The sequence below is a fragment of the Centropristis striata genome, chromosome 20 (genome assembly GCF_030273125.1).
Source record: "Centropristis striata isolate RG_2023a ecotype Rhode Island chromosome 20, C.striata_1.0, whole genome shotgun sequence".
Taxonomy (NCBI): Eukaryota; Metazoa; Chordata; class Actinopteri; order Perciformes; family Serranidae; genus Centropristis; species Centropristis striata.
The window spans coordinates 7218794-7246738 of NC_081536.1; the positions used below are offsets into that span (position 1 = coordinate 7218794).

General features: G+C 39.9%; 2 protein-coding genes across 2 annotated transcripts in view; both read left to right on the forward strand.

The window, feature by feature from the left end:
- The window catches only part of lyst (lysosomal trafficking regulator), a 77767-nt gene extending 68217 nt beyond the window's left edge, over nucleotides 1-9550 (forward strand). The window contains exons 41-54 of the mRNA XM_059359164.1: nucleotides 595-839; nucleotides 1472-1538; nucleotides 1626-1782; nucleotides 2741-2881; nucleotides 3911-4128; nucleotides 4213-4443; nucleotides 4557-4746; nucleotides 4829-4965; nucleotides 5108-5206; nucleotides 5678-5817; nucleotides 6570-6667; nucleotides 7022-7178; nucleotides 7400-7471; nucleotides 7570-9550. Of these exons, the coding sequence (XP_059215147.1) occupies nucleotides 595-839; nucleotides 1472-1538; nucleotides 1626-1782; nucleotides 2741-2881; nucleotides 3911-4128; nucleotides 4213-4443; nucleotides 4557-4746; nucleotides 4829-4965; nucleotides 5108-5206; nucleotides 5678-5817; nucleotides 6570-6667; nucleotides 7022-7178; nucleotides 7400-7471; nucleotides 7570-7708 (2091 nt within the window). The 3' untranslated portion in view covers nucleotides 7709-9550. The remainder of the gene's footprint in view (nucleotides 1-594; nucleotides 840-1471; nucleotides 1539-1625; nucleotides 1783-2740; nucleotides 2882-3910; nucleotides 4129-4212; nucleotides 4444-4556; nucleotides 4747-4828; nucleotides 4966-5107; nucleotides 5207-5677; nucleotides 5818-6569; nucleotides 6668-7021; nucleotides 7179-7399; nucleotides 7472-7569) is intronic.
- An 866-nt stretch (nucleotides 9551-10416) lies between these two features.
- Nucleotides 10417-27494, forward strand: LOC131993861 (guanine nucleotide-binding protein G(I)/G(S)/G(O) subunit gamma-4). The gene is made up of 3 exons (XM_059359920.1): nucleotides 10417-10706; nucleotides 11931-12036; nucleotides 25364-27494. Exons 2-3 carry the CDS (start codon nucleotides 11938-11940, stop codon nucleotides 25490-25492), a joined length of 228 nt encoding a protein of 75 aa, XP_059215903.1. The 5' UTR covers nucleotides 10417-10706; nucleotides 11931-11937; the 3' UTR covers nucleotides 25493-27494.
- Nucleotides 27495-27945: the final 451 nt, after the last annotated feature.

Here is a 27945-nt window from a genome sequence, read left to right on the forward strand (position 1 = left end):
GTTTGGACAAATATAATGATAGCGACAAAAATAGCTCATAAGAGTTTAATTTAAGAGCTGATATTTAGCCATTTTCCATGGTTTTCTTGATGATGATTTTGGTTATTATCAAGAAAACCATGGAAAATGGCTAGATATCAGCTCTTAAATTAAACTCTTATGAGCTATTTTTGTTGTTATCATTATATCAACTGTACCTTTAGTTGTACCAGGCATTACAATTAACAATATATTAAAGAAAACAATAGCGGAATAATATTGTTTTCCATGACTGTACTTGAAGGAATGTTAGCATGCTTACATGCTAAACTAAGATGATGAACATCGTGAACATTATACCTCCTTAATATCTGCATGCTAGCATCCTGACATTAGCATTTAGCTCCAAACCCTGCTGTTTGTAAGCATAACCTCTATGTTTCAATGCATTTCATGTGTTTGTTATTGGTAGTCGACAGTAGAAACATGACAGGAAACAAACATGTCTCTTTACCTCACATCTGTGGGTTACTACTTCTTCCGTGTCTCACTTCAGCCCTGACACAAGAGATGAAAAAAAAACCTCATGGTTCTCTTGTCCATCTTTTGCCTCAGTTCCGTGACGATGTCTACCACAACATCCTGACCTCTGACCTGCCCAACCTGCTGGAGCACGGAAACATCACAGCGCTCACTCAGCTGTGGGGCTCGGGTCAGATCTCGAACTTCGAGTACCTCACACACCTCAACAAGCACGCAGGCCGCTCCTTCAACGACCTCATGCAGTACCCGGTGTTCCCCTTCATCCTGCGAGATTACACCAGTGAGACGATCGACCTGCAGGATCCAAACATCTACAGGTCAGACATTTGAGCAATTTAACTAGAAAAGCAGATATTGATAAGTTAGAGATATTCTTCTGAAGCCCTGTGAAAATGATTCGTTCATGTGCCTTCTCTGTCAGTGATATAAATAAATAGTGAAATAAATAAAAGCTCTCAAGTATTCTTAGTAGATGCTCATTACTGTAGTAGACCATTACTGCCCGTAAAAGAAAAGAAAAAAAGTAGATGAAAACTTAGCCATGTGATGGAAAAATAAAGATCCTGTTAGTCATTTTAATGAGAAAATTTCTCAAAAGACACCAATTCATTGTTATGAGAAAGTTTCTCATTTTGAGATACTAAGTTACAAGGAAGGACAGCAACAAAGTACATTTACTTACTGCAGTACTGCACTTAAGTAAGTTTTTTTAAGTATCTGTGCTTAACTTGAGTATTAGAAACATGTTAGTTTTACTCCACTACATTTAAAAGACAAATATTGTACTTTTGACTCCACGACATTGCTTTGAAGGTTCTGAAGTACTTTCATTTATTAGTGAGCTGCAGCATTTCCAGGACATGAGGATCATTTATAATAGAACCACTTGTATTAGACACAGCTGAACATCTCTGGTCATTACTGATTTGCTTCCATTTCGGTCATGCAGGAATTTAATAAAACCGATTGCTGTCCAGTCAAAAGAGAAAGAAGATCGCTACGTGGATAATTACAGGGTAAGGCCACTGAAATACATTTGAGCATGTGTGTCTTGAGTTTATTGGCTCATCCTGTAAAAAAACATGCATGTTTTTGTTTTGCAGTACCTTGAGGAGGAGTACAAGAAGGGCATTCGTGAGGACGACCCTATGCCTCCTGTCCAGCCTTACCATTACGGCTCGCACTACTCCAACAGTGGCACTGTGCTGCACTTCCTGGTCCGAATGCCTCCTTTCACCAAGATGTTCCTCGCATACCAGGGCAAGTCACATGTTGAGTTTTTAAGGAAGAAAATTAGAAAAAAGTCTCCAGCTACATTGTCTTTTATCGTATCTATACTGTGTTACGTCCCCTCTTAAAAATAATAAAGAGGACAGCAACACAACAACAAAAAATTGCAGGAGTCAACTGCTCCGACAGTCAACGAATCACAGTTCAGCTGCACAACAACTGCGGCCGCCGCTTATTGTAAACAAACCGTCTTGCTAACTGTACACAAAGTGTCCGCTGCTGATCTGATCGTAAACAAACTGAGCTAACTGTGCACAGAGAATATGAATATCACGCCTTCGCGGGATCATTATGAACGCCCTAAGGTGAAAAGCCCGCACAGAACTTTCTTGCAATATAGTGGGATATTTGCGGGGCCGCACTATGAAAGGGGCTAATAATACTAGTGCATCTAACAGAAATTACCTACGTGATGCAATGTATGGTACCCAACTTACCTAACGCCCCAATCTCAACACCACAGAATAAATTGCACTAACAAATCTCATCTAAGTTTCACAGCACACAATATACACGTCTCACATACAGAAATGTTAGCCAGGGCTCTCTAACAGCAGATTATTTTTGTTGCACCAAGTGCAACCGGTCCATATTACTGGCTCCATCTTGGGTAATGCCGAAGCTTTTTAGTTGTGAAATGTTGGAACATCCTGATGTCAGATCTGACTGAGCAGCATGCTGCCGTAGCCATGAAAGGTTACTTCATCTTTGTACTTCTCTCTGATCAACTCCTCGCCCTTCCCCTTCTCTTATCTATTTCTTCCTTTCTTGTTAATTATTTTTTCATTCATCAAGTCTCTGATCCTCCGAGGCATCTCTTTATGCGATCGTAAATGTATTCAGCAAGCGTGGTGTCTAAGGTCATGAAAGGGGATCTTTTCAATCGGCGAGTCGAATCTGTAATTAGATTGTCTTTGGCCTTAATCAGACCAGAGCTTTGATATCCCGGACCGGACGTTTCACTCCATGAACACCACGTGGCGCCTGTCCTCCTACGAGTCCATGACGGACGTGAAAGAGCTCATCCCAGAGTTTTTCTACCTCCCAGAATTCCTGGTCAACAGAGAAGGTGATTATTTTTCACTCATTTTATACCTTTAATCTGTTTACCTGTCATTTATGCCAGTATACATTATTCATATCTTATGTATTAACCCTGATGCATCCCTTTAAAAAAGTTGCTCTGATGTTAATATTATTTTCCACTTTCACTGAGTTTAGTATTTTAACCAACATCATATCTGGTACACCTAAAGGTACATTCGTTTAGACAAATATAATACAAAAAATAGTTCATAAGAGTTTAATTTAAGAGCTGATATCTAGCTATTTTCCATGGTTTTCTTGATAATAACCAAAATCATTATCAAGAAAACCATGGAAAATTGCTAGATAGCAGCTATTTGTCCAAACGAATGTACCTTTAGTTGTACCAGGCATTAAAACGAATAAGAAATTGAAGAAAACAAGGGTCTATTATTTTTTTTTATGACTGTATATCCATATATGATAAGCAACAACATTGATTTTAGTGCATTTTTACACTTAGAGGACAAAAAGTCAATTTTCTTATTTTTTTTCAAAAGATATTATATATGACTATGAATATTATTTCCACATTCATTTAGTTACATTTTTAACCAATGCCAGTCTGTAATTATTTTCTGTTTGGGGGGATTTTTTTCATAGTCTGGGAGATGTCGATGATTAGCAGCAACATTGATTTTTTTATTCATTGCATCAAAAACTGCTATTCTATAGTACAACACCAATAACTTTAGTGGAAACCAGAAAAATGGCATGTATTCGCCCCATAAGGCAAACGTGAAAAAATCTCCCAATCTGGGGCAAAATAATGAAAACTAGTTCAGATTGAAAGCCTGATATAATAGGATCCATTCATTTATGCTGTAATGGCTGTGGGATTAAAAATTATGGTTTTAATGGGTTTCATTTTTGTCCTTAAGGGTCTGAGTGTCTGTATGTCTAAGTTAATTATAGACTTATTAATAGGAGCTGAGGTTAAACTTTTAAAATAACATCCACACCAAAAAAACTCCACCCTTGACAAAAATGTAAAAAAAAATTGCCTCCACAGGTTTTGATTTTGGCGTTCGTCAAAATGGTGAGAGGGTGAATCATGTGAATTTGCCGCCCTGGGCCCGAAACGATCCACGTCTGTTCATCCTGATCCACCGGCAAGCACTGGAGTCGGACCAGGTCTCCCAGACGCTGTGCCAGTGGATCGACCTCGTGTTTGGGCTCAAGCAGAAGGGCAAAGCAGCCGTCCACGCCATCAACGTCTTCCACCCAGCTGTAAGCAGCCGCCTGTTTCACCTTTGATAGAAGCTAGTGGGAGAGTTGTCTTTTGCTAACAACAGCTTTGGTTTAATTTTACAGACCTATTTTGGCATGGACGTTTCGGCTGTAGAAGACCCGGTGCAGCGACGGGCTCTGGAGACGATGATCAAGACGTACGGACAGACGCCCAGGCAGCTCTTCAACGCCTCTCATGTCAGCAGGGCCGGCCCCAAACTTATGATGGAGGGGGAGCTGCCGGCAGCCATGAGCGCCCTGGTTCAGCTGGCCTTCAGAGAAACCCGAGAACAGGCCAAGGAAATAGTCTGCCCGGTAATCTGCTCCGTGGTGCCTCTGACAGCCCGCTGCGCGCTGAGGAATGACTTAATACATCGTCCGTGAAATGATCTGCTGCTCACCTGCAATTTCCTCTTCCTCCCCCACAGAGCCCACTGCCATGGATCAAAGGTCTGAAGTGGGGTGAGTATGTGGGCTCACCCTCCGCTCCGGACCCAGTGGTTTGTTTCAGCCAGCCGCACGGGGAGAGGTTCGGATCCCTGCTGGCTCTGCCGACACGAGCCATCTGCGGGCTGTCCCGCAAGTTCTGCCTCATGATGATTTACAGCAAGGAGCAGGGTAGGAAGCCCACCAGTCACTCGCATAGCAGGACGGTTTGCACAACGTCCTGCTGACTCCATTAACTTTATGTTCTCTGTAGGCGTTCGGAGCATGCACAGCACAGACATCCAGTGGTCGGCCATCTTGAGCTGGGGCTACGCGGACAACATATTGAGACTGAAGAGCAAGCAGAGCGAACCACCAATCAACTTCATCCAGTGTTCTCAACTTCACCAGGTAAACATGAGCCGAACAGAGAACAGAGAACCTGAATTTCTGGTCTTCAGTCAGTGTTACACAACTCCAGAGTGAGGACCGACCAATTAGCTGTCAGGTTTCTCGTTTCCTCCGTCCAACCGTCTGTCTCGCTCTCCTCCAGGTGACCAGCTGCGCCTGGGTGCCTGATGGCTGCCAGCTATTTACAGGCAGCAAGTGTGGAGTCATCACCGCCTACAGCAACCGCTTCACCAGCACCACGGTGGGTTTCCATGGCGACGTCCCCCTCTAACCTTCCGCCTCCACATCAACACCCAATCCACCCACCCAACTCCCATTACCCCCCCTCCCCTCCCCTCCTCTCCCCCCTCCCCTACCCCTCTTTAGACCGCCTCACCGTGCTCTAACGCTCAGCTTCATTAGTCACATCACAGTTGCCCTTGAAACACATTTCCACCGAGCCTACAAGTGGGATTAGAGGTCTGGGAGTTCAGTCATCAGAGAGGCTTTCAGACTTTCATCGGTCCCCACCAATAGGCAACTAGATTTCCTGTTTTCTGTGTCTCTGAAGAGTGTTTCAGCAGCAACTGATTTGTGCTGTTCAGAAAATCCTGTTGGAGATTCATTAATGGAGTTTTTTAGGAAACTGAAATCATCCGTGTTAACATGAGTCACATGCAACGATTCAAATCTGTGCATCCTCTTTATAACGTCTCTATGCGTCTCTCCACAGCCGTCAGAGATGGAGGTGGAATCTCAGGTTCACCTGTACGGACACACAGGGGAAGTCACCAGCCTGTTTGTCTGCAAACCCTACAGCATCCTCATCAGCGTCAGCACAGACGGAACCTGCATCCTGTGGGACCTCAACAGGTCAGCTTGTGTGAAATATGGGAAAAAAATGTTTTAAAACAATTACAAGGAACTTTCAGTTTGTGTTGACTTTGGACAGTAGTGTTCCCATTAGCATCGTCGCCTTGTGTCGTGAATATCTCAATCTGGAAGCGTGTGCATTTGTTATTAAAGCAAGTGAAAGAAGATTTCATTTTATTACTATTTTTCTATAAACACCGCTGTTTAATGGATGCGTGGTGATGAAGTAGTGTATTTATTTGTGGCTATGTGAGATTATTAACTGTAATCTGACAATGCTGACCAGCATAAATTTATATATTGATGTAAAACCTTACTTCACAATATATTTTATAAATAAAATATTAAACATATTGCATGGTCAGTTTTGAATCCTTTCAAATCCAACAATTCTTTCCCTCTGTTAAATGAGCGTCCAAGATGTTTTGGGCCGTGCTCTATCACAGTCCTTTTCACCTTTTTTTGTTCTTTGGTCAATTTATTTGTCTTGCCATAAATACAAAATATAACATTAAAAATAAGATCCCCAAAGACAAATCTAACCATATATAATTTGCTATCAGTATTAAACAGAGACTGTTTCATTACCAGTTCAAAACTCCTTGTAGTTGCTTTAAAGACGTGTGTGTGTGGTGTGTGTGTGTCTGTGTGTCTGTGTGTGTCTGTGTGTGTGTCTGTGTCTGTGTGTGTGTGTCTGTGTGTGTGACATTTGTCACAAATCTAAAGTAAAATGATGCTCTGTTTCTCTTCAGGCTCTGTTATGTCCAAAGTCTCACAGGCCACAAAAGCCCGGTGACTGCAGTGTCCGCCAGCGAGACCACTGGTGACATCGCAACAGTTTGTGACTCAGGTGAAGACCGCTCTGCTCTGTGTCCTCTCAGTATCACTTTACTAGTTTAAAAATCAATTTTCTCTTTTACTTTGGTGAGTAAGTTGTTCCCAAAGCTCCCATAGTTCATGGTATTCTTCCAACACTGGTATAATACCAACATGGCAGCATGGCACAGTCTCCTCAGTCTGAGAGCTTTAATGTTACAATAAAAACAAAAAGGATTTGAATCATTTCTTTATTTTTTTCTAGTTTAATGTTCAGAAAAAAATCAGGACAAATCCAAGATTTCTTTTTAGACCATATGGCCCTGCCTTAACTGACACAATGTTGATTGATTGGTGAGTATATGACAACATGACTGTGTGTATGCAGTGGGCGGAGGCAGCGACCTGCGTCTGTGGACGGTGAACGGTGACCTCATCGGTCACGTCCACTGCAGAGAGATCATCTGCTCCGTGGCGTTCTCCAACCAGCCGGAGGGCGTGTCCGTCAACGTCATCGCCGGGGGCCTGGAGAACGGCGTTGTCAGGTGAACAGGAAATTCTTAAATATATATATATATAATATAAAATATATATTTAAATATATATATATATATATATATATATATATATATATATATATATAATATACAGTATATATATATATATATATATATATATATATATATACAGTGTGTATATATATACACTTCCTTTCCTCTAAAGACACTAAATTACACTAAATTCACACTGTTGTTTTTATGTCTAGGTTGTGGAGCACATGGGATTTAAAACCAGTGAGAGAGATCACCTTTTCCAAGTCGAGCAAACCTATCATCAGGTATATTATCTGCACTGTTATTCTTTGCTTTTCATTTTAAATATGTGTGTCATTCTGGGGGTTATACTGATGATAATGTCCTTTCCTGCGTGCCACAGCCTGACATACTCGTGTGACGGCCACCACCTCTACACAGCCAACAGCGAGGGAACAGTGATGGCGTGGTGTCGGCGGGACCAGCAGCGCATGAAGCTGCCCATGTTCTACTCCTTCCTGAGCAGCTACGCCGCAGGCTGACTGTTTGTCTAACGTTTACTACTGTCCAGTTCTCAGCAAGAGGAGACACCCCACCTCTCTTTCCCCTCCTCCTCCTCCTCCTCCTCCTCCTCCTCCTCCTCCTCCTCCTCCTCCTCCTCTCTGCACTGACAGGGAGAAGGACATGTCAGCATGGCCTCAACCTCCCTGAATCTTCCCTTACTCTGAACTAAAGCCATCCCCAGCTGAGCAAACTACCACAGCCGCTCCCAGCATCCAGAAATGGTTATGAAAATAGTATTAAATGTATATAAATATATATTTATAAACATACTGAAGTGGAATGTCGGGGATGGATGGATGGATATTTGGCCGAGGCTGCAACAGACACTTTATACAAAATGCATTTCTGAGAGTGTGTTTGGTTTGTTAAGTCTGTTATTATTTTTGTTTCTTGCTGTTGAGTTTTTGTTGTGCAGAAGACCTTTGCCTGATGTTGATTTTTGCCGTTTCCTGGTAAGCTGCTATGGTCTGGCCGAAGCCGGACCCAAAGTGTGAAGACCCCTCCGTCTCTCACCTCGGCGGAGCTCGGATCTCCCGCAGCGCGTCGTCTGACAGATTGCTGCCGGAGCTCGGCGAGCGTCGTCCTGCTGACGCTGCAGCAGCTCAGAGGGGAGGGAGCCCCTCCTCTCGTCTGTCACCGGGAGACGTCCCGCTCTGTGGGAGTGAGACGCCGCTCTGCTGGGCTGTCTGCTCCACTCAAGTCTGAACACTGGTGTCACGGCCCTGCATCACTTTGTATCTGAGCTCAGTCGAGGGATGGGGGGACGGTGGGATGAATTGTTCCTTGTGTTGCCTGTTGTTCTGTCCTACTTTTGCATGCTAGAATGATGCTGACCTTGACTGTATGTATGTGGATGTGACATTTACTGTCATGAGACTCCTTTCTCAAGGCCTGCCTTGGTTGTACCTGTTGAGAAATGTTGATATTCATTTATTTATTAGAAGCACCACGGAGGCTCATCTTTCCTTCTTTTCCTTCTCTTGTGTTTTACTGACTTAAACTGTTAGCCGCTCAAATGCACTAAAACCTTTTCACTACTTAATATAGTTTGCTGAAATTTAGAGAAAGCAATTAACAAATGCCTGAAGCAGGAGAAGAAGCAGAGAGGAGTCTCCTGAGGCATGCTTAGCACCTGTGCAGTATTACAGAAAGGTGGAAGGGCGTGGTGAAGAGCGTCATGTCCAGCAGTTTGACTTTCCTGCACTGATGAGGTTTACAGCTTATGTCAGAGTCTTACACACTACACCGATCATTCTGGGAAACAATCAACCCATCTTTTTTTTAACCCACCTCTGGATCCGTGCAGCTATTCTTTACATTCCCATTTAACCTCCGGCACTTTCCGTTTGTCTGTTAATATGTGTGAAATGGTAGTCAAAGCACTTTTTTTAACAGCTACCATTTAATTCAAGAAGAGCCAATCATCTGTGGTCTTAACATGAACTAGAGCTTTGATTTAACTCCACTAATAATAATAATAATAAAATATAATCCAGAAAGCAATATCAGACATGCAATAGGTCATTTCTGTCATGTTTCATATAATGGGGAGAAACCAGAAGTTTGTTTTAACACAGCTGTGAAAAAAGTGTTTTTGCCTTTGTGTTGACTGCAGCGAGCCTTCTGTGATGAAAAATAATGTCTTAAATTTCACACTTGGTGTTTGACTTGTTTACAAGAAAGGGAATATTTCTAATATCATGACGTCATTCCTTTTGTGTTGTTAGCTTGATTTTTTTTCCTTCTCAGCCCACCTGGACCCTTTTTGTGTGCAGCATCAGGCCTGTACAAGAGATGATGTTACTGTGTTTGTTTACTGTGTTTCAAGCTTGCAAATGTAAAGAAGTGTATGAGAACCACAATATTTTCTTTTCTCTCAACCATCCATACGTGAGATTGTATTTTTTGAGAAAGTGGCAGATGAAAACATGATAACGGGTGATGTTTGTGTGCTTTCTGTCAAACAAGGAAGTATAATTTTCTGTTGATAACTTAAGCTATGCATAATTTAAGATCACTGTCATGAGTCGCTGAAAATGTGTCATTACATTGACTTCTCTGGGCTGGTTTTGCAGTTTAGCATCATGGACTAAAGTTCTAAAAGGACATGTTTTATGTTCTTTTTCTGTTTGTAAATACAGTATGTGCGTGTGTTTATGTATGTATGGACAAACCAAGTGATGAGTATATTATACATATATAAATATATATAAATATTTGAAGAAATATGATTACATCCTGTCGTTTGTGTCCTTTTACTTGTGTGGTGCATTTAGGGGCATCTAAAGGGAGATGGGTGATGTTAAACACAATTACTGAATTAGATAAGAAGCATCACTGGGAAATTATTCATATAGATGAAATCAAGATTTTTAATCTGGATGCAAATCTCCCCCAAAGAGAGGTGTTGTTATGGATGAGGCCCCGCAGTTACTATGGGGGGGACCCGGTGATGTCAAAGCTGATGTAAAATGAAATGGGGAAGCCTGTAGATCTCAGGTGCCTTCTGCAGCAATGAAGCAAATTAGAAAATCAGCAGATCCTAATTCGACTAATAGGCTGTCTCGGTGCGTTTAGGGCCAGTTTGTACAGTACAAACGCATCCCGGCTTGTTGATGCTGCAGCTCCTGGTCCACTGATCGAGTGCTCCCTACCCCACAGCCTGTATCTGATCGTCATACAGAGGTTTCCCCCCCTGCTGCATGCGTAACATCTCTCCAAGTCCAGCCGTGGTGCTCACCAAGACCTCACCGCTTGGATCTCATCTTCCTACACGGAATACGCACGACTCACACTGAGCGAACCGCTGAGGCGAAATTAAAACGCCAGGATTTACCTCCTCGGGTTCAGTCCAGACCGAAACGAGGCTGGGATTTCCTCTTATCATTTGATATTTGACAGATCCTTTTTGTGTGTGTGTGTTGGGTGGAGTCAACCCGGAATTCTCCAAATTGGAAAACCACTGGCACATTTCAGGTAGGTCGGCGGCTGTAGCCTACATTAATCTGGTCGTAGCCGAGCAATGCAGCGAAGCATCCAGATATGTTTTATGTAATTCCTTCATGCAAAATCATTTGTTGTTGTTGTTTTTTTCCATGATGTGTGGTTTCTGCTCTAACCAGGGCCGCAGCTCGCACGGCGTGTGTCCACAATTTAATCCCCTTAGAAATAAGAGTCGCCCATGTTTGACAGATCTGCATCAACAATTAGCATCGTTACATTCGGATAAAACGGTGCAGACCCCCGTTAAAGCTTCAAATGCAACCGTGTGAGCTTCAGGATGCACGAATCGAAGGGAAACCTAAATGGAAAAGGCCTGATAGCTTCCTACGAGGGTGTGATTAAAGCTATAAATTGGCTTTAAAGCCATGAAGGGTGGGATTGGAAAATGAATTCACCGTCTGCATCCCCCTTTACAAAAGATCTGCTTCATAATATCCGTTTAAATACAGTTAAATTCGACTTGATGCGATGAAAATGAAATAAATAAGCAAATCGATGCACACAAAAAATGATCAGTGAGTGTGAATTGATCCAACAGCACCCCACCTCACCTCAGTGAAATGCTTCATATTTTCATGCACATTATTATAAAACACAGCTGTGGTCAGGTGTCATCTCTCTCTGTGTGTGTGCTGTGGTTGCCAAACTGGGACATTTCAGGAGTGAGGGGGTCAAGGGGCCTAAAATGAGAGCAAGATTTAGTCATTGCATTGAAAGATGCACAGATTACAATGAATCAGATGGATACACTGCAGTTTCATTGATGCACATTGTGGAGAAAGTTGAGAAGATAAGACAGATCTGCTTCATCTGAGGAAGGCAAGTTGCAGGGTTGAGTCTGTTGGAAGGGTCCAAGAACTGATCATTTAAAGGAAATGGGAATGTGTGCAGAAGTGCCCTTGAGCAAAACATAACAACTTGACCATAAAACAACTGCATGAGCAGTGACTGTAAAATGACAAACCGCTGTCCAGCTGCTGCCTTTTAAAGCTCTTTCTTCTGATAAAATGGAGCTTGTCTGCTGTAAAACACATTCCCCCAGACAAAATGGGTCCTTTAAATAAAAAGGTTGTGGCAGAGAATGGCTGCTCCAAGGGGGGGTAGAGACATCGCCGGGGGGGATGCTGCTTTGTGGATTTAATGTGATGTTCATTGACTCTATGTGTCCCCTTTGTGCCCGTGTTTGGCGTCACTCAGGAGCACCATGAAGGACGGTATCGCCAACAACAGCACAGCCAGCATCTCCCAAGCCAGGAAATCTGTGGAGCAGCTGAAGATGGAGGCCTGCATGGACAGGATAAAGGTACAGGGCTTTTATTTTTACCTGTCTCCGAGCAAGTATTTGCATGTGCTTCTGTCAGACCAAATATGCATTTATAAATCACCTGGCTTAAGTCTAAAAACTTTACTAGTCATTGTTGTTGTTGAATGCTAGCGTATTGCCATTTTATGCAGCTTTAAGTGTGTGATTAATCTAAATCATGTGATAAAAACCTGTGTGTATCTGACCTCAACTGACTGAGCCGTGCAATTTCCCCCTTTTGAAGAGCTCCTAGCAAACATTACATTTTTATTAGTGTAACAAAAAAGGGGGTAAAAAAGCTTAAAATTGGGGACATTATCATATTTTTGAATGAAATTGATTAACACCAGAAGCCAGGCTGATGCTACTGTTACTCAAAAAAAGCAAATCAGTTAGCTCACTGTTCAGATTCACCCAGTGTTTGGAGGTATATCTGCGAAGAATAACGCGCTGAAATATGCAGGAAACCATTGACTGTTTAAATATAGTGGACGTAGTCACCATGACATCACCCATTGGTTTCTGGACTCTGGTTGAGTTTGGCATTTTGGATGTCACCATATTGTTTTTTGCAACCAGTGCATTGGCAGAACAGATCAGGAGACAAAAGGATGCTATGTCATCAACTTACACTAGTGCTAACTAGCTAGTTTGACAAAACATTTAAACATTGGCAAAGTCAAAAAGCACTGAAAGGGTAAATACAAAAATGCAGCGTCCTGTCAATCACAAAGTGGCCCCGCCCTAAAGCATACCCTTCTTTATCGTCTATTTTACTCTGAATGAGACTATCATTTACAAATTTAACATCAGGCTGTATTGAAGAAGACTTGAAACTAGTGATTGAGACCATAAACTCATTATGAGAATGTTTACTGAGGTAATAAATCAAGTGAGAAATCATAATTTTCCTATTGACTTGCAGAAAAAGTGTATTAACTTGACACTAAAAAAAAAAATCTCAATAAGGTCCTTTTGCTGAACCCTTGTCCACTCTTGTGCTCTAGTTGCAATCTCAGTACATTATGAATGCATTAACCCACATATTGGACAGCCTGATACAGTAGCAGTAAAGCATCACCATCATCTTGTTTCTGTCCTTCATGGAGTCTCTGTTCTTTAAAAGTGTCTCCCTCGAGATGAAAATAGATGCAGCAGGACCAGAGATAACATCTTTTATATTCCACACATACCTCTTCCTTTTCAAAAGCCTACACTACCCATAAAGCAAACTGGTGTGACTGTTTGGACAGAGATCCAAGTCTGTTGTGCTAGTTGTGGCTAATGTAGCCATGAGCCTCAAGCCGGAAGATGCTAGAATGTACCCACAGAAAGTGGTAACTGGCATACTGCACATGCATTAACTCTTAAGTTGGTGCGGCTGTGGTTCAGTTGGTAGAGCAGTCGCCAACTAATTGGACGGTCCATGGCAGCCTACATGTTGAAGTGTCCTTGAGCAAGATACTGAACCCCAAATTGCTCCTGATGCTGCATTCATCGGTGTATGAATGAATTCCCAATGGTGGCAGGCGGCACCCCTTAGGGTAGCCTCTGCCACCAGTATGAATGTGTGTGTGAATGGGTGAATGAGCGCAGTCTGCAGTGTAAAGCGCTTTGAGTGGTCACAAAGCGAATAGAAAAGTGCTATATAAGTGCAGGTCCATTTACCATTTAAGTTAGCAGCTAGCTTGCAATGAAGGGTTGAAGTTAGGGTTAGCTTAAAAGACAGGGTTTGGGTATTACATTACTTAAAAGGTGGGTCATGACTTCATGTACAATTAATTACAAAGTAGATTAATGTCACATTTGGCCTCATATTCATTCACTACAGAGTTGCATTGTAGCAGGGTTAGGGTTAGTCTGTGTTTTGACACTTGCGCTGTAGGCTATGCTAGCTACATTCACTAACTACGTTCGGTGGGTACATCCTAGCATGTCAGATAAGTTAACACAAGGATAACTGGCTTGTGGTGGCCAAGTGTTCATAGTGACATCCCATTTTAATCCTTCAATGTCGGATCTTTCTGTTCCTGTGAAGTAGAATTTACCAAGCCTTATTAACAGTGATGGAACGTAACCAATTACATTTACTCAGGTACTGTACTTAAGTACAGTTTTGAGGTGCTTATACTTAACTGGGGTATTTTCATTTTATGTAGCTTTATACTTCTACTTCACTACATTTTGAGGCAAATATTGGACTTTTTACTCCACTACATTGAGCCGACAGCTTTAGTTACTTTCAGGTTGAGATTTAACTTAAAAAAAAACACAAATTTAAAGTGATTAGACATTTTCTTAAAATTAAACCTCATAACAGTATATTAAGTCGTTAAACTGAGCCCTACCTTAACAGTAATCCAATAATATATTTGGAATATGTAGTACATAACAATGTAAGTGGGTCCATTCTGCATAACAAGTACTTTTACTTTTACAAGTACATTTTCTTGCTTATACTTTTGTACTTTTACTTCAGTAAGTTTTGAATGCAGGACTTTTACCTGGAGTAATTTCACGGTGTGGTATTAGTACTTACTTAACCCTATAAAGCCTGAACCATGAAATAATTGCCAGAAAATTCAATTTTTGTAAAAACTGAGTGCTTATCAACCTGCTGACGAATTTTAAGAAATAAATAAATTGCATATATGAATTCTAATTTGTATCATATTTGATACATCAGGTCTTTTTGTGCAATTTGTTGCTCACAGTTTGTTTTTCTCGAACTAACAAAAACATATAAACCCTAACATATTTAACCTATTAAGACTTTGACTTTTCCCTTTTCCTCAAACATGCAAAATACATATTTTTTCCATATAACACAACATCATACATCTGCTGATATGAAGTTTTTTAATGCAGCAATGACTGATCCATTCGTGGAACCTGCATATCATTTTTGCTACATCTGGTATTTTTGTGCAATTTGTTGCTCAGTTTGTTTATCTTCAACACATGTATACATCAGGTTTTTGATGATGTAGAGGTCTCAAAAATAACTGTATCTAATATGATACACTTGGCTTTATAGGGTTAAGTAAGGGATCTGAATACTTTTTCTACCACTGGTTGTTAACCCACAAATAGGAAACTGGAGCTGGATCTAGACCGTTTTGAGACAGATTAGTTTAATTAGTAATCCTGCTCAATATGACATAATATGAGGCAACTCGTGACATCACTTGAGGCAGTTCATCAGACTTTTTGCAGTTCTCTCTGAAGCCACAAAAAGCTATATGAAACATTTTCACATGTATAAACATTCATTATGGACCATAGTTAGAGTTCTCGTAAGTTATTCCAACATCAGACTGCAAGATGACATCTAAATTAATGTTTCCCGGCTCAGTTTGGCGCGACTCCTTCTGACAGACGTCACATGAAGCTTCGGTTCACCTTGAAAGCATCGGTGTGGCCACCTCTCTGTCAAAGTGTATCCACTGTGCGCAGCTGGAAGACCCAAGCAGCAGCGATGTGGTCACTGTGAGCGATGAACCCAGAGGCGTGCTGGGCTCAGATGATTGTTGACTGCTTCTGACATCAGTTTTCCACCAATTTGGGTCATCTTTTCTGAGTGTGATCACAGATATTGTCCTTTGTTAGCACTTTCAGGCTTCTTCGCATTTTCCATTGCCAGTTTTTTTTTTTTCTGCAAGTGTGCAGTGAACTTAAGGTCTCAAATTCCCAGTCACAGGAAAGAAAACATTTGGATTTGTTCGCTTATTCTATATAATAATCATATTGCTGATATAACCTCCTGTCATGCATCTCCACTGTTTTATTGTGAAGCAGATCAGGCCTCATAAAGAGTATGTGTCCTGATCAAACACATGGTTAAATATTGACTTTCGAGCCCTTTATTCTCTTTATGGTTGAGGTCAGTCACTGTGGTTTAAAATGTCATAATATTCTTACTGTAAATAGAGATTTCTGCGTTCCATTTATTCGATCAAACCACAGAAGTTTATGTTTAATTTTTTACAGCGTGATGTTCTCCCCCCCAGTACACGGTTATTTTACATGAACATGTTTCTGGCATGTGAGGGGGGAACACTGTTCATGAACGACTTCTTGTGCAACTTAAAAGGCCGTGTCATCATCTCATTCGGTATGCTCCTCATGTGCTCAGGGAATGATTGCCCCACAGCCCCGAGGCTGTTCGCTCAGCATTATAGCCGCGGCCTGGAAGCCTGCCATACACCATCATCCCTACTCAGCACAACAAAGGCTGCTTACAAGAAAACCTCCTCTTCTTAAAAAACAAAGTGATTATCCCCAACGTGTAATCAGGGTTTGGAGGATGTATCAGGGAGACCTCTAATTTAACCTACAAGTTGACTTCTTGGCACAGAGCTTCATTTAAATCTTTTTCAGATATTTACACATATTTTTAATGAGAAGAGATCAGTTTAATATACTCTTAATCATCTATAATTACCTCAATCAAGAATTCATTTTCCATTGATTTTCAAGGCAACACGACCATCAAAATACTAAATACTTTTTTAGTGGATACAGAAACTTGCAAAAGAAATCCAAATTACCTTAAACATTCAATATTACAACTGGCTTTTCTTAATATTGTTTAGAAAGTAAAGAATTGTATTATATCAATCAGTAATTTAAAAAAAAAAGGTTGAATCCCCGTTTTTTAGCACAAACAGGTGAAGTTTTATTGTCATTTTGCAAATCAAACTATGAATCCATGAAGCCTAAATGCCTTTAGCTGTGTTATGATAATAGTAATAGTTATGGCATTATTATATTACTAATGTGAGTCCATTCCCATAGACCACCATGTTAAAACACCCAACTTTAAAGCAGAAATAAACATGCTTATAGCCACGTATAAAAAAATGGGCTTGGTCTCTATAGCTAATTTCCCCTGTCCCAGGTTGAATTTTTAAAATTTCCTGTTTAAATGATTTTAAGGCTCAAAAGTTATGCTTAAGAAGGGCGTGGCCGATGTGAGTGACAGACTGGTGCCATCACAGGTGGCTCACCGATGCGTTTTGCCAGCTTCAGCTCAAGCACACTTCACTGATTTGTCCATTTTTGTTTTGGCCGGTTGTTAGGAGGAATCGAGCAAAATGGTGACAGCTTAGCCAAGGGATCCTCATTTCACCTCTTCAGAAAGCTATGGGTGATGTCACTGAGACTAGATCTCTATTTTGCAGTGGTGGAATGTAACTAAGTACATTTACTCAAGTACGGTACTTAAGTACAATTTTGAGGGATTTGTACTTTACTTGGATATTTCCATTTTATGTCACTTTATACTTTACTCTATACTTTATACTTCTACATTTTGAGGCAAATATTGTACTTTTTACTCCACTACATTTAGCTGACAGTTACTTTTCAGGTCGAGATTTAACGTGAAAAACATGATAAATTTAAAGTGATTTGACATTTTTTAATTAAACCTCACAACAGTATATTAAGTATTTAAAATCAGTCCTATCTTTACAAAATTTAAACCCTTCTTACATAAATGCATCAATACAAATAATCTTATAATGTATTTAGAATATATTTAACAATCTGAGTGGGTCCATTCTGCATAACTGTACTTTTACTTTTGATACTTTAAGCACATTTCGTTGCTGATACTTTTGTACTTTTACTTAAGTAAGTTTTAAATGCAGGACTTTTACTTGTAGTGGAGTATCACAGTTTGGTATGAGTACTTTTACTTAAGTAAGGGATCTGAATAATTCTTCCTCCACTGCCCATATGAATGTTCATTGTTAGGCAGCGACCCATAGTGGTCGTAGTAGTTATGACGTTAACAAAGGTGCTGTAGTATAAAGAGCCACAAAGTCCTCATATATAGGCAGGAGGTTGTGGTGGATGGATGGGTCTCACATACTAGTACTAGTACCAGAAAACTGCTGATTGTGTCTGAAACCACAAGTCAACTTCAAATTATTTCAATTTACGTAAGTTAACTTAGGTTAGAATGTAACTTAGGTTCACTTGTATATGTAACTGAAGTTACATAACAAATATACTTATTTAACACAAAACCAAGATCTTTTCCCAAACATGACCAAGTAGTTTTTCTGTCAAACTGTGTTTCACAATGTTAACCAGTAGTGGAAGAAGTATTCAGATCCCAGAGTTAAGTAAAAAGAACTAATACTATACTGTGAAATTATTCCACTACAAGTAAAAGTCCTGCATTCAAAATGTACTTAAGTCAAAGTACAAAAGTATCAGCATCAAAATGCACTTAAAGTATCAAAAGTAAAAGTACTTGTTATGCAGAATGGCCCCACTCAGATTGTTTTATATATTCCAAATATATTATTGTATTATTTGTATTGATGCATTTATCAAAGCAGTGTTTTACTTTGGTAAAGATAGGGTTAATTCTAACTACTTAATTTAAAAACAAAAAAGGTCTAATCACTTTAAATGAATTGTGATCATTGAATTTATCATGTTTTTATGTTAAATCTCAACCTGAAAAGTAACTAAAGCTGTCAGCTAAATGTAGTGGAGTAAAAAACACAATATTTGCCTCAAAATGTAGTGAAGTAGAAGTATAAAGTTACATTAAATGGAAATACTCAAGTAAAGTACACATACTTCAAAATGAAAAGTACAGTACTTGAGTAAATTTACTTAGTTACATTCCACCACTCAATCATGTGTTTTAAACTGCCACCGTTACATTTAGGTATGAGGATGTGTTGATCAATGCCACCAGTGTGAGCATTCATTTAAGAGACGCTTACGCCACAACCTATGTGATTATATGAGTCATAAGACTTGTTGATACTGTAGATTGATCATGCAAAATGGACGGTGACACAACTGAAAAAATTAAACCAGAAATATGTTTTCAATTTTCAGTTTTTTTGGAGTGAAAAGAAAAAAACACAGTGTTACAGTTGTGCAATTAGTGGTGGTCGGCATCATGATTGACAATAGAAAAAACTTAATATCAAAGAATGTCACAGTATGGCTCACTGAGCAAGAAAAATACGTAACAAAGTCGTGGTTGAACGGCTCTTTAAGTTATTAACTGTTTATTAATGTGCATAATAACTTGCTGTCATGCCCAAGACATTCTCCAAGGTAAACCAGCTCATTTATAGAGCTGCTGAAGGTGAAGGGTAAACGTTAAAAAAGTATAAAGTGATGTTCTGTTAAATGAGCTGAGAAGTGTTCAGATCACATAGTGTCTGAATAGATCTGGCTTGTCAGTTTTATTGTCACCTTAGCATTTTATGGAAAAAGACACGTCAGACTTGAATGTAAATGAATTTTAAATGTCACATCTGATCTACATCCGAGAGGCTTTCACTCAGCTCCATAGTGGGTCTGACAAATATGTAAGCTTTCTGAATAATTGACCCCTGCCATCTCATTTAGCTGCAGAGTGGTGTATATTCGCTCTCATGTTAAAACCTTTTTAGCAAGTTTAACCAAAAATTAAACTTGTCAGGGATATTTTATTTTTTTTACTAGAAGACAAACAGCCTCGTTTCTTAGTTTCAAACATATTTAACTTCATTGAATGAGTTTTTGTTGGTGTTAAATCAGGCCAAAACGTCTCATCTTTAGAAAAAAACAAAAAAGCTTAATTTATTTGTAATAAAGTAACACGTAACATTAGTGAAGTTTGGTTTTCAGCCAGCTATGAGGACATTTATATGAAATATTTGACACAAGGCGCTTGGTTCACACACAGTTTTAACGCCGTGCTCACACTTCTCAACAAATTATTAGCTATAATAATGTTCCAAGAAAAACTAAATGAATGCATTAAGGAGGAAAAACGTTTCCACTGATGAAGACAGCAGGCCACATTAGGCCTGAGGCAGTTATAAATATTATATTTAAGTTATTTATATAACAATTTTGTTCATTCAAAAGTCCTAAGATGGCAGTCGGTGCGTCCCTCTTAAAAATAATTTTCGCCGCAGCATGATTTCACATCTGTATTATTTTCTCAGCAGCTGATTGAAAGGCATGCAGCGGTTTGTGCTTTAATAAGCACTTGGCACATCAAATGTGGAGATCCAAGTTATTTTTCTATCAACGGCCTTTTAAAAAAAAGCCACTGAAGTAGAACGTGGCAGCAAATGAAAGCAGAGAAAAGTACAGAGAAAGAAGAGGAAACAGACAGTTGGCCACGTCTGGCGATTCCCTTAAATTTAATTAAGGGATCTGATGAGGGAGAGTGTGTATCAGTGACAAGAGGAGTCTCTGTGCTGCTGATTGAGGGATCACCACATTCTCATTAATTGCTCAATCAGCCAAAGGAATGTGATCTGTGCTAATTAGAAGGACTCTCCTTCCATCATGGGGCTGCAGTGTAATTACAGTCAGTCTGGGCCTAATGTGTGTAATACTGCTTTCTGTCCTGTGGGGCTCCCGTTCTCTGCAGAAACCCTGGATGCAGTTACATGATAATATAATTATTGCATTTACTTTGATTATGACAATAACAGAGCTGTTTAGTTGCATTGCGAGAGGAAGCTTTGTTCGTGTTCCCACTTTGTGCAGACTCAGATTAGTGCCTGAATTAGATCAAACAGAGACAGAAACTTAAAAATAAATATGCAGTGAAAACAATTAACCATTTAGTAGACAGTGTTTTGTGTCTTCTGAGTGAGCAGATCATTTAAATATGACTCTGATACAATTGCTCTCTATGCATCAACCAGTGAGATCAAAATAAGTGTCATTAGTTCTTCAGTTGTACAGAATTAGCAAATACGAGACTTAGATGCTGAAAATGTTTCTGCATTGTCACAATAAGCATGTTAGCTTGCTGATATTAGCATTTAGCACAGAGCTGCTAGCATTGCTATGGGCTCTTATTCTTGTTTCAAACTGTTACGTTATACATGATCTCAGCGGTTCCAAAATGTTTTGATAAGGCTTGTTTCCACTGAGTACTTTTTGAGTACTTTTTTGAAAGCGGCTGAGTGTTTTGGCTCCGCCCACTAGCTAGTTCCCCTCGGCCTCTGTTCCCATACAGGAACTTTTGCAGCGGCTAACAAACGGAGTTCGAATGTGACGAAAATAGTTCTGCGACACTTACATGATTATTCAGCGACAATTTTGACTGTGACGTCAGTGACGCGACGCTGACAACAGACTGACGCGGCAATTCCAAACATCAACATGGAAGGAGAGGACAGGAGATGGTTTCTGTGTTACTGTTCGTCGTGTTTGTACGCCTGGTCTTGGAGACCGTGCACCAGACAAGGATTTCTTTTAAAAACGGCGCCGTTAGGTTGTAGTTGCGTCGAGTTCTACTCACGTCATATCTCACCTCAACCGTATCCAATCAGTGTCGACTAGTTAATAGCGGCTCAGAAAAGTTCTTTCTGAGCCGCTAACCGGTGAAGTTTGGCGGATCTTGGGCGGATCCTCTCTCCCAAGCCACACCCATAGCGGCTCACTAGTGGGAAAAGTACTCAATGGAGACGCGCCTATTATGTGACGCCTTGAAATATTGCTTCTAAAGCCCCTTACATGCACTTAATCACTGAAATGTTCAGGAACATTTCCGGTATCGGATCATGTGTGAATAGAAGTAGAGATTGGTATTCAGGGAAATCTGTACCGCCAATTTCCCACCTTAAGATCTAGTAACATTTCGGGGAAATTGCGGGTACAACTGTGTTGTGAATGAAAACAGTAACATCCAATCTTAAGACCCAACTGATCACTGAAAAACACTACTGGCTGAAAGCTGAAAATAGTCCCCAACAATTGCACCATTTACCTGTGTTTGAGTAACATTTGTTAGAAACTACAGTTCCAGCTGTTTAAGGAAATGTCTGAGCTTGGAGAGCCGTTTTAAAACATTTACATCTTCAGTAGGAATGAATGGACTTGTGGTTGAGTGCCACAGGGAGGGAAGTCAGATGGAATTAAGACACAGACTAACTCATTGTTGATGTGGTCTTTTTTCATGTTAGTGTTGACAACAGGACACATGTAGAATAACACCAGACTCATTTATCTTTTAAATACAGATATCTTATCTAAACAAACCTAGCTAACTTAGACATCTTATTTTATGCTGTGAAACTATCATAAATAACGCTGTTATAATCCATGTGTAAGATACATGATGATGGATTGTGTGCATTGTATTCTCTTGTGAGAGCAGCAGTGGCTGAGGTGAAATGGCAGACAGGAGATCAGATGGCTCTGTCCTCCACGTAGATCCCTGAGCCCTCGCTGTCCCTCAGATGCAGCTGCTCCTCTGCTCTCCATTTGCAGCCTCCCCTCCCGTAACCTCCCACTGTGCTCCCGAGTGGAAACCTACATTCACATGCAGTCTGGCCGTACTGTAAAATTTATAATCACTGTTTGACTTTGAAAAACACACTAAGCTACTTTTTGCCTTGAGGCAGAAAGTGTGTTGTTAGTCCCACCCTCCTTTCCCCCCTCAGCTGGTCAAGGTCCCGCCTTAACACCTGTCAGTCATCTCGATGTGCTGTCTCTCCTTATCGCCTGAGGCCGGGGAAACAAGCATCAGTGCAGCCGCCACAGGCACGGACGAACCAGAAACACAGACAATATACAGTCTGAAAGAAAAAGGAGCCATGCAAAATTCATCCAGATTTCCGGACATGTCTTACTTGGTGCAAGTTTATCTCAAGAACATTTTCCTCTGAGAAGGAGCACACAGCGAATCGCAGACCAGTGTGAACTTTAGTGCAAAAAAAATAAAACACAAGAAGAGTCATACAACCTGTACCACAATCTCAGAACCTAGCAGATATCGGTCTAATGACGATTTAGCCTCTGGGGGAAACAGCTGATATTACTAGGTCTTCCAGTGCAGCCAGTGGAAATTATGAAAATGGATATCATAGCCACGACTTCCTTGTATGTGCTCCGGTTATTGTTTCCAGCCCATTTAGCAGTGGTGGAAGAAGTATTCAGATCCTTTATTTAAGTAAAGTACTTATACAATTTAAAGTCCTGCATTCAAACTTACTTAAGTAAAAGTACAAAAGTATCAGCATCAAAATGAGATCAGATTGTTACATCTTCCAAACATATTGTTGGATTGTTATTATTGATGCATTTATGTCAGCAACATTTTACTGTTGTCCAGATAGGGCTAATTTAAACTACATAATAAACTTTCATGAGGTTTAATTAAAAAATGTCTAATTACTTTAAATGTACCATGTTTTTTATGTTAAATATTGATGTGAAAAGTAGCTAAAGGTGGCAGCTGAATGTAGTGGAGTAAAAAGTACAAAATTTGCGTCAAAATATAGTGGAGTAGAAGTATAAAGTTATGTAAAATGGAAATACACAAGTCAAGTACAAGTATTTCAAAATGCTACTTAATTACAATACTTGAGTAAATGTACTTAGTTACTTTCCACCACTGCTGTTTAGCAATGTGAGACTCAAGAATGGAGTTGGAGTTAAGAAACAACCGGATTGTTTGACAAGTAGCCAGTTAAGCTAAGTTAGCTAGGCTAGTAAAAGCTAACTCGTTGTCAGACGCTAACCTATAGGTTCTGTCTGAGATTTCATTTCTGGCCAATGCTTTCCACCTTTTTTGCTCTTCACACAGGCTGTTTACCTGCAGTCAACCAGAGCCAATCAATTGTGATTGATTAATACTACTTGGACTACAAAGAGACTACAAACAGAGGCCGAAACCATTCCGATTTCATAATCTTGTCATCTTGTCCCATCAATGGTTGTGTGGTGTGATTCAGTAGATTGCAGTGTCAGTCGGTCAGTGTGCCACTTTAGTCCAGACTGAAATATCTCATCAGCTTTTTGATGATTTCAGTACAGACACTCATCGTCCCCACAGGATGTAACCTGATTCCTTTGGTAATCCCCAGACACTTCTAGAGCATCAAACCACAGACGTAGAGAAAGAGTATAATGGATAACACTTTATTTGGTTTATGACCAAATGCTTGCAAAACTACAGGTGCATCTCAATACATTAGAATATCATGGAAAAGTCAGTTTCCAGAAGTTCAAGTCAAATAGCCCCAACCAAGTATCAAGTGCATATAGATGGACATACTTTTCAGAGGGCAATATTTGCATATTAAACATACTTTTTAAAATTGGTCTTTTGTAATATTAAATATGAATTTTAGGTCTTCATTAAATGTAAGCCTTTATCATTATAATTACAAGAAATTAAATTAATTAAGACATGGAATGTTCCATTCTGTGTGTAATGGATCTATATAATGTGTTGTTTAACACTTTTTGAGTTGAATTACTGACATAAATAAACTATGATATTCTAATTTATTGAGAAGCACCTGTATTGCCATTCCTATCAGTATCAGTTGTACTTTGTGTTTCATAGTAGCTAAGTCAATTTACACTTGCTAAAACTTTAACACTTTACTCCATAAATTAAAATTAATATTAGTGTAACAAGAAAAAAAATCTACTTGCTGCATCTACATTATGCAGTTTTTCATTACCTGTGGGGCATTTTTATTCCATAGTAACAGAGGAGAGATGAGAATGTAAGGTGGGCATAGAGAGAGTGAGACGCAGCAAAGATCTGCACAGTGATGGAATGTAACTAAGTACATTAACTCAAGTACTGTACTGCGATTTTGAGGTACTTGTACTTTACTTGAGTATTTCCATTTTATGTAACTTTACTTCTACTTCACTACATTTTGAGTCAAATATTGTACTTTTTACTCCACTACATTAAGCTGCCAGCTTTAGTTACTTTTAGGTTTAACTTGAAAAACATGATCAATTTAAAATGATTTTACATTTCTATAAATGAAACCTAAAAACATTATATTAAGTAGTTAAATTGAGCCCTATAGTTACAAAATGAAAACGCTGCTTACATAAATTCATCACGACATATAGTCTAATATTTTATTTAGGATATATAACTGAGTGAGTCCATTCTGCATAACAAATACTTTTACTTGTGATACTTTAAGTACATTTTGATGATGGCACTTTTGTACTTTTACTTGAGTAAGCTTTGAATGCAGGACTTTTACTTGTGGTAGAGTAATTCTGCAGTGTGGTATTACTACTTTTACTTAAGTAAGGGATCTGAATACTTTTTCCACCACTGGATCTGCGGACAGATTTGAACTTTATTGTCACATGACTGATGTATTATATATCCAGAAACTGATGAAGGCAAGATAGCTGAAAATGTTGTAAATAAAGGATGGTGTGCTGGAGAATGCAAGCATGCAACTAAATTTTAATTTTAATACCTCCAGAATCATCCCAAACATTATTCAAGAGATGCAAAGGAGACATCTCTGTGATATATGTCCTTTTTTTTTTTGTCTCAACATTTCAGGTCTCCAAAGCGGCTGCAGACCTGATGGCGTACTGCGACGCCCACATACGCGAGGACCCCCTCATCATGCCCGTCCCCGCCTCCGAGAACCCTTTCCGGGAGAAGAAGTTCTTCTGCACCATCCTCTGATGACCTGCCGGTAGAGCTGTGCGGGTGCAGGCACGTCGTTGCCTGTCTTCTCTGTCTTCACCACACCTGAAGCTACTGGCCGTAGGCGTTGAGTTGAGTTTTGCCAGGTGGACACTCTGTTGTTGGTCAGCTCTGTCCTGGTGGCTGAAGGTTTTGGGGGAGTCAGCTACCAAACTGGCAACCCAGTGAGCGTATCATGTCTTGTTAAATAGGTTTGTTATTGCTTTGTTATTAGAGAACAGCCTTGCTCAGTGCTTAATGAGATGAGAGATGTTTTTTTTCTTTTATTGTGCTAGATCTTAACATGCCTCAGGAAACAGAAATTTGCCCAGTGACTTTTTTAAACATTATTTCCCTTCCCTTTATCTGAATAAAAAACATTAATCTTTGTATTATCTTGAACATAATTTGAGTTTTATTGCTTTCAGTGCCAGGTTTGTCTATTTGTAGCAACACTGACTGAAAGTACCACTAATAATTGACGCTCCCCTTCACTTGTGGTATCTCTTTAAATTTGCCTCCAGAGCCACAAACAATTAACCTGCTTGTTGTAGTGCTGCAGTACAGTCACATTCAGATTAGAGCCCAGAAACAGAAACCTTATCTCGCATAGTAAATTATTTCAGTTTGTGCCAAGCGTTCCGGTAATAAGAAGGAGGTGGCTGCACATCAGTTCTGCTGCAAATAAATAAATAGACTCTATTTATTGAAAGGTGCAGAGCTAATGTTTCAACAGTGAGATGAGTTCTTCAGGGTTATCACTGTGCAAACAACCCTTAGGTCAAAAATTATTTATGAGTCCGCCACCTCCTCCCCATGCCTGCTCTAATGCATTCTACCTTTTGCTGCTGTGTTTGATTTACTCCTCATATACTTCATCCACTTCAAATCAGAGACACTATCGGTTAATCCTGCAGCCCCCCGACCGGAATATTTTTACAAGTCGCGGGATGTCTCCTCCTCTTATTTCCTTAACGGTCTCATTTGTTTTCTGGGCATGTTTCCTGAGCCTGATTCTTTTTGCCTGTCCTAGAGTGAATGGCAAGGCCTTTGACATTAATGCCAAACCAGAGGCCTGCATGTTTCTCCGCTCCTTTTTGACGGCCCCCTCAGTTTCCGAGGGACTGTCAGTCTTTTAGAGTGTACAGTATGTTACAGTGCCAATTTCTGTGAGAGCGGTGTGATCTTCACACTGAGCTCCCACAGCCTTTTTTTCCCGTTTTTGTTTTGTTTTTGGAAGAAAAAGCACACTGTCGAAAAACATTTCCTTTACATGGTAGTTGAATAGCATTTGCTAATTTTTACGATGAATTGTTATGATCGTTATTAATATTGTTATTATCAGTAGTATTATTGAATATTTGTTGCACAGCACTGACAGCTACATGACGTGTAGTGCTACTAAGCTTGTATGATACTTAGGAGAAAAAAACATTTATAAATCATGCAATTATTGATACTATCTGAGTATTTTTTAAAAATAATGGTAAGGGTCGGTTTACATAATATGATCCCTTCGGTGGTTCAGGCTTTTTGCATCATAGTTTATGTAAAATTCAGATAAATTTCCTCTTGGTACTTGAACAGCCATCGCATTAGGAATCAAACTGTCACAAACTATTGGACTCAAATTGTTTTCAGGATAACTATGTCTTTATTTCCTAAATAAAACAACCTGAGACTGACCTCAGGGCGCTCCCACTGACCTCATCTTAAGGATGGTGCCAAATCTGAACAAGAATATAACGGCTAGAGATGAATATTGCATGGATTTATTTCTATCTATAACAGAGAGAACTATTATGATATGAAATATTGCCTCTTCGTTGACCTTCTGGGTGCTACTCTGCACATAATAATCTCATTGGAGTCCGGATATGTCGACAATGTGCAGCTGTATTCATGAATGGTATTATCGTTTTGGTAAAAAATAGCATTTAAATAGCAGGCTTTGTAAATCCTTTGATGGATCAAATGAATTAAAGGAAAACGGCAACCCCAATGTGCTGTGTCTTCAATATTTCTGCCTCGTGTCCCTCACTGAGCTCCAGTCTGTCTGATCACACTGATAACATAAAAGGCCACTGCAAATCGTTCTGGGTCCCACAGATGAACATGATATTCTTGTGTGTAGTGGAGACCTCCTGTGGCTGAGCTGAACCATAGGCCATCTGGATGCAATGTTCATGCGCGGTGGCTTTAAAAAAAAAAAAATTCAATTCAGCCTCAGCCAGTTTGCCTTTCACACTGTAGATAGAAAAAAAAGCATCTGCAGACTCCAGGGGTCGCATGAAAAATGTGCCTTATAATGAGTCAGGGTATCAGCCACTGGCATCAACTGTCACATTTTCTGTTCATCCATGCATGCAGTTACAGCCTCACCTGGGAAAGCACTGAAATTACCACTTTCAACCAAGTTTGGTTGATACTGGTGATTAATTTTAAGCACTTTC